Consider the following 12,166-nt stretch of genomic DNA (forward strand, 5'->3'; position numbering starts at 1 on the left):
CTCAGAAACGTCCCAAACCCACTTTATTGCTGTTAGCAAAGCTGCAGAGCGAGATGGGGGGGGCGCGGGCTGTGTCACACACGGGGCGCAGGGCGGTGGGGCCGGGCTGTGGACACACACGGGGCGCAGGGTGGGGGCTGTACAGGGACTGGGCCCGTCCCACACGACCCCGCACTGGGCGCTGGACTCAGCAGGGCTGGACCCCGGGGGAGCCGCACACGGGTGCGATGGAGCTGCCCCACCCCCAGCCATGGGCCCGATCCCGCCCCACAGGGACCCCATTGACCAGGAATGGCCGAATCTGGCCCAAAGCCTTCTGGGTAATGGCTGGAGGGGCTTTACCTGGGGTGACTGACATCAGCCTCTGGCCAATAGGGGCCGGGCTTGGGGCCCAATCCAGCGCCCACTGGAGTCAAGAGAAACCTTCCCCATGACAGCAATGGGGTTTGGATCAGCCCCGTGGGCCCTGCTGCCCCCTGACGAGGGGCGACCCCCATTCCCAGCCCCATGGGGCAGCAGCCCTCTCCCCTGCTGCCCCCTGATGAGGGGCGACCCCCATTCCCAGCCCCATGGGCAGCAGCCCTCTCCCTGGATAGGTGCCCCCCCCGCAAGACCAGCAGAGGGGGCCGGGGCAGTCGGAGGGGCCAGCTCCCCAGTGAGTCTCCAGAGGGTTGGTTTGATGCAGTTATGGGGCCGGGGGGCTCCCGCCTGGGTACAGCAGCTGGCACTGATGTGAGCGGAGCAGGGACGCTGGGGGCAGAGCTGGGGGGGGTGCGAGTGGGTCCCACGAAGGCACCTGGGAGATTCGGGGGCCCCGGTTCCTCCCCGGGTTTATCTGAAAGGCAAAGAGGGTCAGTTACCAGGACCCCTGGGCCCCGACACGAGGCTGGCAGGGATCAGGGCCACTCCCCAGCACCCCCAGGGAGTCTCCCATTGACCCAGGCGCTGCTGCTGGCTGGGGGGGCACAGTGGGTGGGGGGGTCTCCCCAGGGGGTGCTGGGTGAGCCCAGGGGCTGTCGTTGGCTGGGGGGGGGCACAGCTAGTGGTGGTGGGGGTCTCCCCAGGGGGTTCTGGGGGGGCCCAGGGGCTGCGGGTGCGGCTGATGCCCTCCCCGGGCAGCGGCTACTCACAAGGGGCCCCGCGGGTTGCGGGCAGCGTTCATCTTCATGCCCTTGATGATGAGGATGGTGCCCGCGATGATGCCGATGATGCCCACGGCCAGACCCAGGGCGCACACCAGGGTCTCTGTGGTCTCGGGGACGGGGGTGGGCACCTGGGCTTCTGGAGAGAGGGGGAGAGGGACAGGGCATGGAGTGAGGGAGGCTGTTCCCACCCCTCCCTCCCAGAGCTGGGATAGAACCCAGGAATCCTGGCTCCCAGCCCCCTGCTCTGACCCACTAGAACCCCACTCCCCTCCCAGAGCTGGGGTAAACCCCAGGCGTCCTGGCTCCCAGCCCCCCTGCTCTAACCACCAGCCCCCACTCCCCTCCCAGAGCCAGAGAGAGAACCCAGGCATCCTGGCTCCCAGCTGTGTTCCCAGCGGGGTCCCCAGGCACTCCGGCCTTACCCCAGTGCTTTGTGAAATTCTCGGCCAGCCCCCAGTGCTCCACCCGGCAGTCGTAGAAGTCGCCCTGGCTGGGGAGGAAGGGCAGGTAGGAGAACTTGCGGAAGGAGTTGTCCTGGCGGGGGTAGAAGTCGGTCTCGTAGACGCCCTCGGTCACCTCCTGCCCGTTCTTCAGCCACGTCATGCTGAGCGCGGGTGGGGAGAACTTGTCCACGAAGCAGATCAGGATGTTGGGCTCACCCAGCTCCACGGGGCCTCTGGGGAACACGGTCACCTCAGGGGGCACTGGGGAGACAGGGGTCAGTGGGTCCCATTGCCTGCCCCGGAGCCAGCGCCCCATAGAGGGGAAAGGCCCCGTGCCCCATTCCCTGCCCCCCTGAGCCAGCCTGTCCCTGGTGCTCACACTCCAGCTCAGGGTTCTCTCCCCAGGACTGTGGGGGTCACCGGGGCAGTCCCAGCTCCACGCCCTGACGGCTCATGGGGCACCAGGGGCAGGGGAGAGAATCCCTCGGGGGCAGGGCCTGGCGCTGGGCAGGGCCACGAACAGCCCTCGGCAAAGGAGCTGTCCTGAGCCCCCAGCCTGGAGGGTGTGAACTGCCCGGCCCCCTGCCCTGCAGAGCCCTGGCCCGGCTGACTGGCTCCCCCGAGCCCTACAGGGGCTGGGAAGGGAGCTGAGTGGGGACTCGCACTGGGCACGCATGGGGAGGGAAGGGTCCCGGGAGCGGTGCCTGGCAGGGAAAATGTCCCACCGTTCTCAGCCCATGTGCGGTTGGACCTCTTGATCAGGATCTCCAGGTTCTGCTTGTCCACGGCGATGTTGCCCAGGGCACCCTGCGCCTCGAAGCTGGTGAACTTGCTGAATTCAGGCAGGCGCCAGACGGTCTCCTTCCTCTCCAGGTCCACGTGGAAGGTCTCGTCCTGGTCGAACTCAAACATGAACTCCCCGGACTCCTGCTGGGATCGGTCCGTGCGCTGGTAGAACTCCGCCTGGGAGGTCACGTGATCCACTGCGGGGAGACAGGCGTCCCCATCAGCACCCACACCAGCCCCTCCCCCGGGATACAGGGTCTCTGATCCCTTCCCCTGGTGCCACAGCCCCCCGGCCGTGACATTGGCACTGGGAGGCCCCGGTGTGAGGGGAAAGCGGGTGCAGGGAGCCCTGTGACCCCTGGTATCATGCTGGGACATTGGGGTCAGCGCTGCCTGGGAGGGGACAGCGCCCCCCACTGTGCCCCACCTTCTGCTCACTTCAATCCCATCCAAGCAGTGGCCGGGCCTATCCCCACTTAGCTTGTGAAGGGGGACATGGACTCAGTCCAGAGCGGTGTAGGGGGGAAGTTGGATGTCATTACCACAGGACATTTCATTCTCCCGTCTGTGCACGGGGCTCATTCTGTGTCCCGGCGTCGCCATGATCTTGTTCTCGGGGCGATTTCAGTCCCTGGCCCCCGACACTCACACCCCAATGCCGGTCACTGGGAGACCCGGGAACTCCCCAGCCAGAGACATGAAAGCTGTGCTGGGGGGTCAGACACACTCCGGGGGGGAGGGCTCTGGCTCAGGGCTGAGGCTGAGAGCTGCCCAGGGCCCAAGGGAGTTGGGCACCTACATCCTAGGGAGTCGTTCGCTGACCCCAGCTCGCCCGGCAGGATCTCACCGAGCGACTGCAAAGGAGGGAACCCGCCACCACTAGCCGAGGAGAGAATCTGCCCCACAGAGCCCCCCACACCGTGGGTCTGAGCCCTGGGGGGGACGGGGGACAATGGGGCCAAGCCGGGGAGCGGGGCCAGGGCCTCCCTCCTCTGCACAGACGCACTCACTGCTCAGCAGGGTCTGGCCCTGAGCGGCTCTTTGGGGCACGTTTCCCCATCCCCCCTGTGCCTGGCGCCCCCCTGGGGGAGATCAGCCCCCGAGTCCCTGTGGGGGAGAGGGGCTGCACCCCTAGGGCAGGGCTGTGTCGTACCCAAACCACAGCGACTTCCCCATAGTCCTTCTGCGCCAGCCTCCCCTCCCCCCTCCCTGCCATGGGGGTGAGACCCTCCTCCCTGCAGCCGCCACTCCGTCCAGATCAGCTCCCCCGTACCCCTCTCTGCCCCGTCAGCCCCCCCATTGTCCCTTCCCTGAGGGGGAGCCGGGTGCTCCGGGGATGGAGCCGCCCCCCCCAGGCCCAGGTGTCCCAGCCCCCGCCCCGCCCGTACCTGTCACTGCCCCGGCGCCCGGCAGGGCCAGCAGGGTTAGCAGGGCCAGCTGGGCCATGGGGACGCCCCGTCCTGCGCCCATCTCCTCTCCCCGGCACTGGGCTGGGCGCGGGGCCGGCAGCACTAGGGGGCCGGGGGGGCACCTGTCACACCGCGGGGGGGGCAGGGCTGGGGGCAGCGCCCGGCATTGGCCAGGGGAACCCAGCCCAGGGGCCTGCGCCCAATGGCAGAAATCCCTGCGCCGACCAGGCTGTTACCGGGCAGAGCAGCAGCGCTGAGCCTCCCCAAGAGGAGATGGAGAAATTCAGGGTTCCCGTCTCTCAGGATCGTGTCACAAGTCTTGTGTTTTCCTAAAGCCCCAGCTCCAGGAGTCATGTGAGTCTGGGACGATCCCAGCCTCGTTCTTAGAGACCAAGGGAGTGTCCAGCCCTCGGGGCTGTGGGGAGAGCTTCAACCTGTGACCCCCGGGCACCGTGAGGCTCAAAGAGCAGAAGGCAAATAACCCCCACAGCTGGTATCTGTACGTCATCGCAGGAGTTTAAAGCCAATCTCAGGATTTCTGAACATTTGGGCTGACAATACTGCAAACTCCCGGCCAGACCCCTGCTCCCGAGGCTGGGGCGGCTCCACCCAGAAATCCAGTGTGGAAGCGGCGCCTCCAGGAGGGGTTTGTCCCAGTGTGGAAGCAGCACCGCCGGGGGGGGGGGGGGGGTTGTACCCGGTGTGGGGACAGCACCTCCCCACACAGCGCTGACACCAGTCCCAGACCCCCTGTTCTGCAGCACGGCTGGGTGCACAGTGGGGGCTTGGCCGGCCCAGCTCTGCACTGGGGGGGTCACACCCCTGAACCACAGAGATCTGCCAGGACAAGTGTTAAGTGTAGACAAGGCCTCAAACGGGGTTTCGAGCACCATCCATGGGAGACTGGGACACAGGCCCATCACCCTCTAGGGGGTGCTGTTCCCATCTGGCCCCAGGGCCGGGACTGACTGGCTGGGGAGGTGGGGACGGGGACACGGGGCCTTTCCCCTCTGCTGGCACCGGCTCCGATCTGCTGTTAGTGACCAAACGCCCTCTCCCCGGGGTCTGTCCGGGCCGTGTGTGAAGTATGTTGGTCCCTGCCCCCTTCTCAAACCCGCCGCCTCCCGCCCCCATGGCAGCTAACGCACTGGGTGTTCACACTGCGCCCGGCAGGAGGGGCCGAGCGCTGGAGGTGCCGGAGAGGGGCTGGCCCAGCAGTTCAGGGCTGGCCTGGGACCCAGGAGCCCTGTGGTCATTCCCAACTAGGGTGACCAGATAGCAAGTGTGAAAAATCGGGACAGGAATGGGGGGTAATAGGAGCCTACATAAGAAAAAGACCCAAAAATTGGGACTGTCCCTATAAAAACAGGACATCTGGTCACCCTAGTCCCGGCCTTGTCACAGACTCCGTGTGATCCTGGGCCAGTCACTGACTTCTCTGGGCCTCCCTCCCCAGCTGGGCCATGGGGACAATGGCCGGGCCCTGCCCCATGGGGTGGGGGTTGAACGCAGCAGAGAGGGGGAAGGGCTCAGAGACTGGGGGCCAGAGAAGCCCCTTAGGGAGATTGATGGTGGGAGCAGCTGGGAGGCCGAGCTGTGCCTGACCCATGGACACTGAGCCCCCCGCTCTGGTGGGGTCCCTGGGGGGCAGGGCTCAGGCCCATGGAGGTGGGGGAGGGGGAAGCTCAGAACTTCTGCCTGTGGGGCCAGCCCCAAACCTTCCCCTGGGGCTAAATTTACCCCCAACAACCAGAGACCACCACATACACACCCGGCCTGCCCCAGCCGGCAGCAGAGGATCGAGGCACCAGAGGAAGGCAACAGAGGGTCCCAGACCCGTTGCTGGGGTCCTGCTCTGGTCCCTGAGCTGGCCCCGCTCTCCAGCTGCCCCGGCCCCATGGCAGGCACCGGGCGAGTCCTGCAGCCTGACCCCAGGCCCTGCTCTGCCCCCTACGAGGGAGAAGTAAGGAACCGAGCCCTGCTGGGGCCGGCTCTGCCTGGTGACTGATGATGCTGCCCAGACCCGGTGCTGACTGGCCCCTGGGCTGGGGGTGCCCAATCCCCGGGGCCGTGGGCAGTGTCCCTGGGGCTGGTGCTCGGAGCTGGACAGAGAAGGTCTCAGGCTGGGGGTCCCGACGCCTTTCCAGGTCTCTCCCTCCGGAGCAGCGATGGGGGCGGGTCGGATCCTGGGGGCCGGGAGCGGCTGGGCTGGGGCTCTGCTAGTGACACTGACGGTGCTGAGAACCCACCTGGCTCATTGCATGGAGCCCGAAGGTGAGCAGAGACCCCAGCGCCCCAGGGAGCCCCGTCCTGGGCAGCGCCGGGTGTATCCGGGGGGATCAGACCCCAGCGCCCCGGGGAGCCCCGTCCTGGGCAGCGCCGGGTGTATCCGGGGGGATCAGACCCCAGCGCCCCGGGGAGCCCCGTCCTGGGCAGCGCTGGGTGTATCTGGGGGGGTCGGACCCCAGCGCCCCGGGGAGCCCCATCCTGGGCAGCGCTGGGTGTTATCCGGGGGGGTCGGACCCCAGCGCCCCGGGGTGCCCCGTCCTGCCTGTGCCGGTGTCTCCCTGGTCAGTGTCTCTGCCCTACACCCCGCCCCCCCCAGGTCAGTGTTACTGTCACTCCCCTCCCCCCACACGGCCCTGCCCGCCCACCGGGCTCCCCTGGGTGCGGGAGGGGTTCGGGGCAGGGGGGGGCTCTGGGGGCTCTGGCTGTTCCCCCCCCGCTGGGCTCCGAGCCCGGGGTCAGGAGGGGGAGGGGCAGCTGGGGGGCACCAGAGCTGAGCCCGTCTCCCCCCCCCAGGGCGGTTCCTGCACCAGTTCAAGGGTGACTGTCTGTTCACCAACGGCACCGAGCGGGTCCGGTACCTGGTCAGGTGGATCTACGACCGGCAGCAGATCGTGCATTTCGACAGCGACCTGGGGCTGTGGGTGGCGGACACGGAGCTGGGGCGGCCCGAGGCCGAGCAGTGGAACAAGGACCCGGCCGAGCTGGCGTACAGGCGGGGCGAGGCGGACCGGTACTGCCGGCACAACTACAGGGCGTGGGAGTCTTTCACCATCAACCGGAGAGGTGGGTGCGGGGCGGGGGAGGTGAGGGCGGGGGGCTGAGCTGCTCCTGTGCTGGGGCTGGCAGGGAGAGGGGCGGGGTCACGGCACGGGGTGGGGTCACAGTTAGGGGGCGGGGCACAGAGAGCAGGGGGCGGGGTCATGGTTAGGGGGCGGGGCAGGGGGCGGGGTCACTCAGCCGCAGGTGCGGGAGGGAACCAGGGTCTGGGAACGGCCAAGATCATGTCCCCGGGTCTGGCTGCGGCGCCCCCTGTCGGCAGGATACAGAGCACCAGGCCCCGGTCAGTCCCTGCGGGGGGGCGGTGACTGACCCTCCCCCCCGCTCCCAGCCCCAGCCCCTCTGAGGGGTTCAGCCCCCAATGCCCCCCACTCAGACTCCCCAGGTCAGGCATCTGCTACAGCTCCTACCCCCCTTCCTGTGCTGGGGGGGCCGGGCGATGGGGCAGAACTTTCCCCTCCCCCCAACCGCACCCCTCCTCCCTCGGGGTGCCCCTGTCTGGGGGGTGGGGGCAGTCCCTGGGCTGAGACCCCGTCTCCCTGGGCCCCAGTGTCAGACAGTCCCTGGCTCTGTCCACATGTGGGTGACGGGACATGACCCCCCTCAGGACCTTTCTGCCACAGCCTGACCAGGGCAACGGGGGGCAGGAGAGAACCAGCCTGGGGGGTAGATGGGGGGCTGGGGCCTGTCTCTGGGGCAGGGAATCAACTCTTCTTCCTCAGCATCCTCCGTCTCCAGCCCCTTTCCCAGGCCCCCCCTCTCTCTCCCCCCAGTTCAGCCCGAGGTGAAAGTTTTCCCCACAAAATCGGGGTCCGAGCCCCACTCCCACCTGCTGGTTTGCTCGGTGACGGGGTTTTACCCCGGGGGGATCGAGATCAAGTGGCTGAAGAACGGGCAGGAGCAGACGGCCGGGGTGGTGTCCACGGAGCTGCTCCAGAACGGAGACTGGACCTTCCAGATCCTGGTGATGCTGGAGATGAGCCCCCGGCGCGGGGACGTCTACACCTGCCAGGTGGAGCACATCAGCCTGCGGGAACCGCTCGCCGTGCACTGGGGTAAGAGCCTCTGGGTGTGGGGCAGCCCCTGAGCCCGCAGGGGCAGCCCTCGGGGGATGGGCCTGGATCAGAGCACTCACAGGAGCCCTGATAACGCAAATCTATCAACCTGGGCTGGGAGCTCACATAGGCGGGCTCCACAAGGCAGTGTAGACACAACCTGAGTGGGGCAGTGATGGGGCGGGGAGAGGAGCAAAGTCTCCATGATAATGACTGGTCTGGAGAAGGGCGATCGGGAGCATCTGTTCTCCCTGTCTCACAGCACAAGGACAAGGGGACACTCAGTGGAATGAAAAGGGGCAAATTCACACCTGGTAAAAGGAAGGACGTTTCCCACACACTGTGTGATTAGCCTGTGGAACTCACTGCCACAGGATGTCACTGAGCCCAAGAACAGAACAAGGTTCACAAAGAGACTGGCTATTTCTGTGGCTCAGGTCTGGTCTATACTACCCGCCTGAATCGGCGGGTAGAAATCGACCTCTCGGGGATCGATTTATCGCGTCCCGTCGGGACGCGACAATCGATCCCCAAATCGGCGCTCTAACTCCACCAGCAGAGGTGGTAGTAAGCGCCGCCGACAAAAAGCGGCAGAAGTCGATTTTGCCGCCGTCCTCACAACGGGGTAAGTCGGCTGCAATACGTCGAATTCAGCTACGCTATTCACGTAGCTGAATTTGCGTATCTTAAATCGACTCCCCGCTGTAGTGTAGATGTACCCTCACAGACTATCCAGGGCTAGACTCAGAGCCGTCCCTTGGGTAGGGTGAATTGGGGGAACCACTCCGGGTCCCATGGGCTGGTGCGATTGGCCGGTGCAGTCGGTCCTGGAAGAGACAAATCTGTCACTTCCGCCCCAGGCCCCGCACCCCCTAGGGACAGCCCTGGCTAGACCAGTTCATGCTGACAATGGGCAGGGATATCAGACCTCGCGCTGCAGGGCCTGAGCCGATCTCTGACAATCACAGACCAGGAGGAGCCCTGACGTGGGGCAGATTGTCCCACAGCTGCTCCTGCGGGCCCTGGTCCCTGGCTCTGCCCCGGCCAGCGCTGGTCACTGGGCAGACGGGAGCCCGGCCTGGAGGCCCCTGGCGCTGCCCTGGCCGGCGCCAGTCACTGGCGCGGATGGGAGCCCGGCCCTGAGGCTGCTGGCTCTGCCCCGGCCGGCACCGGTCACTGGCGGGGACGGGAGCCTGGCCCGGAGGCCCCTGGCTCTGACCTGACCTGGCCGGCGCTGGTCACTGGTGCAGACGGGAGCCCGGCCCGGAGGCCCCTGGCTCTGACCTGACCTGGCCGGCGCCGGTCACTGGTGCAGACGGGAACCTGGCCCGGAGGCCCCTGGCGCTGCCCTGGCCGGCGCCAGTCACTGGCGCAGACGGGAGCCCGGCCCGGAGGCCCCTGGCTCTGCCCCGGCCGGCGCCGGTCACTGGCGCAGATGGGAGCCCGGCCCGGAGGCCCCTGGCTCTGCCCCGGCCGGCGCCGGTCACTGGCGGGGACGGGAGCCCGGTCCGGAGGCCCCTGGCTCTGCCTCGGCCGGCGCCGGTCACTGGAGGGGACGGGAGCCCGGTCCGGAGGCCCCTGGCTCTGTCCCGGCCGGCGCCGGTCACTGGCGCAGATGGGAGCCCGGCCCGGAGGCCCCTGGCTCTGCCCCGGCCGGCGCCGGTCACTGGCGCAGACGGGAGCCCGGCCCGGAGGCCCCTGGCTCTGCCTCGGCCGGCGCCGGTCACTGGCGGGGACGGGAGCCCGGTCCGGAGGCCCCTGGCTCTGTCCCGGCCGGCGCCGGTCACTGGCGCGGATGGGAGCCCGGCCCGGAGGCCCCTGGCTCTGCCCCGGCCGGCGCCGGTCACTGGCGCAGACGGGAGCCCGGCCCGGAGGCCCCTGGCTCTGCCTCGGCCGGCGCCGGTCACTGGCGGGGACGGGAGCCCGGTCCGGAGGCCCCTGGCTCTGTCCCGGCCGGCGTCGGTACTGGCGTGTACTTGGCGCGGTTCACCCCTATTCCTGAGGCCTGCCCATTCTGCGGCGTCAGGGAGACCCTGGCGCACACTTACCTCGAAGAACAGGAGTACTTGTGGCACCTTAGAGACTAACAAATTTATTAGTCTCTAAGGTGCCACAAGTACTCCTGTTCTTCTTTTTGCGGATACAGACTAACACGGCTGTTACTCTGAAACTTACCTCGAGTGCGCCAGGCTGCAGCCCCTTTTCCGGCTCCTCCAAAACCTCTTGTTGAGGTTCTGGCTGCACTTTTCCCCACACTTGTTTATTTATGCACACCCTATCCGTGGCCCTACTAAGTCGCGGGACCTCCTCGTCAACCTCTTCCTGGCCCTGGCCAAACTTACCATCTATAATACCAGGGAGAGGATGTTAGACGGGGGGGTGCTCTGCGACTGTGGGGCCTACTTCCGTACCTCTTTGGTCTCACGTCTCCGGGCGGAGTTCCACTGGGCAGCGTCCGCTGGCTCCCTTGACACCTTCGAGGAGCAGTGGGCACTGTCCGGGATTCTCTGCTCGGTGTCCCCATCCGGTTCCCTGATTTTGAACCTTTGACCGTCACCTCGCTTCCTGTTTTTTTATTAGTTGTCCCAAGTAATTATTTGGTACTGGGTCCAGTGGTCCCTCCCGCTAGGCTGGGGCCCCTGGCTCTGCCCCAGCCGGCGCCAGTCACTGGCACAGACGGGAGCTCTGACCCGGCCCGTTCCATGTCCCTGTTTCAGAGGCGCAGTCTGACTCCGCCAGGAGCAAGATGCTGACGGGGGTCGGGGGCTTCGTGCTGGGGCTGATCTTCCTGGCGCCCGGACTCCTCATCTACCTGAAGAATAAGAAAGGTGAATGGCTCCGGGCGGGGGCGGGGCACCAGGGGGTCTCTGGGGGGATGTGGGGCTGGCTGCACCCTCCCCCCCCCCCCCCAGCAGGGGCTGCTCAGAGCCTGGCAGGGGCCTCCCGGCTTCTAGTCTCTTGGGGCCGGGGTCAGACCCTCCCCCCTCCTAGGGCAGGGACAGATCAGGGGCCATGGGGAGATCTCAGTGCAGGGCCCCGGGGCCAAGCTGGGAGCTCCCACTCTCCCCTCCCCCGGCTGAGGCCCCTGGGTGAGACAGACCCCAACCCCTCGCAGTGCAGGGAGCTGCCCCTGCCCCGGGGCTCAGAGCGTTTCCCGTCCCCTCCCCCGGAGCAGGGACTCTGGGTCAGGGATTTACAGTAATAACCGGGAAGGGAGGGTAACCCCAGGTCTGGGGGCTGGAGGGGGGCTGGGTTCCTAATGAGGGGCGTTCCATGCCGTGGGGCAGGGGTTGGAGTTCTGACCCCCAGGAACCGGCTCCCCCCCCCCCGTCCAGGGCTCTGACCATGTTTCTCTTTGTTTTTCAGGGCGCCCCGTTCCCCAACCTGCAGGTAATTTCAATCCCTCTCCCCCGTTAAACCCCCTCTCCCCACACTGAGCACAGGCTGCCTGGGGCGCCCGTGGGGCGGCTGCTTCTGCCCCTCGGCCCCTGACACCCGCCCGGCTCAGGCCCTGGACAGCTGGGCAATGGGGCGCTGGCCCCACGGAAGAGGAGTCTGCGGCTCCCTCGGTCTCCGTTCAGGCCGATCCCCGAGCTGCTCCCGGGGGCAGAGGGTCCTGGGTCCTGCCGAGCATCGCCCAGCCCTGCGGCTGCTGGGCAGAGTCACTGGGGCGCCCTGGGGCCTGGCAGAGAAAATCCCCCGTCCGTCCCGCTAGCCCCACGGCCAGGGGCTGATTTCTCTCCCCTCTCCCTGCAGGGCTCCTGCGTTAGATCCTGGGCGTCGGATCCCCCGGCCGGCAGGAGTTTCCGTCTGTCTCCCCCAGCCCGGAGAATGGAGAACCTGGGGCCAGTCCCTTCCTGTCCCTGTCTGCTCCCCGCGCTCTGCCTGGCTCCAGCCCGCGCTGCCCCCGCCTGGGGACCCGTCCCTGCCCCTCAGTCCCAGCAGGGCCCTGGGGTGACCCTATCACGCTGTCGAGTGGCTCACAAGTGTGGGGACCAATCTCAGGGCACAGTTAGTACCCGGGGCACCAACCCCACATTGGCTGAGTTCTGTACTGAGATTTCACCAAAGTATCGAGTGTGAACTCTGGAGCCCTGTGACAACATAACCGTGGAGCCACAGACAGTCTCCTTGGGCTCTCTGCTCTGTCTGGCCACCCCGGCCAGCCTGCCCTTGTGATCGATCGATCGATCATCCCTTCCTCCACAAATCACAGCGATATTCGGGTCACTCCCTGTCCCAAAGGACCAGTCGCTTACCCC

General features: G+C 67.0%; 2 protein-coding genes across 2 annotated transcripts; one reads left to right on the forward strand and one right to left on the reverse strand.

Annotated features, from left to right (window-relative positions):
• Positions 1-1,096: 1,096 nt before the first annotated feature.
• Positions 1,097-3,890, reverse strand: LOC128847581 (HLA class II histocompatibility antigen, DR alpha chain-like). Its single transcript, XM_054047102.1, has 4 exons — positions 3,763-3,890; positions 2,314-2,571; positions 1,568-1,849; positions 1,097-1,281 (listed from the first exon to the last, which is right to left on the reverse strand). Exons 1-4 carry the CDS (start codon positions 3,842-3,844, stop codon positions 1,127-1,129), a joined length of 777 nt encoding a protein of 258 aa, XP_053903077.1. The 5' UTR covers positions 3,845-3,890; the 3' UTR covers positions 1,097-1,126.
• A 2,061-nt stretch (positions 3,891-5,951) lies between these two features.
• Positions 5,952-11,956, forward strand: LOC128847425 (H-2 class II histocompatibility antigen, E-S beta chain-like). Its single transcript, XM_054046810.1, has 6 exons — positions 5,952-6,057; positions 6,568-6,855; positions 7,623-7,904; positions 10,622-10,732; positions 11,271-11,294; positions 11,661-11,956. The coding sequence occupies exons 1-6, from the start codon at positions 5,952-5,954 to the stop codon at positions 11,672-11,674; spliced, it is 825 nt and encodes a 274-aa protein (XP_053902785.1). The 3' UTR covers positions 11,675-11,956.
• Positions 11,957-12,166: the final 210 nt, after the last annotated feature.

The sequence above is a fragment of the Malaclemys terrapin genome, chromosome 13, assembly GCF_027887155.1.
Source record: "Malaclemys terrapin pileata isolate rMalTer1 chromosome 13, rMalTer1.hap1, whole genome shotgun sequence".
NCBI lineage: Eukaryota > Metazoa > Chordata > Testudines > Emydidae > Malaclemys > Malaclemys terrapin.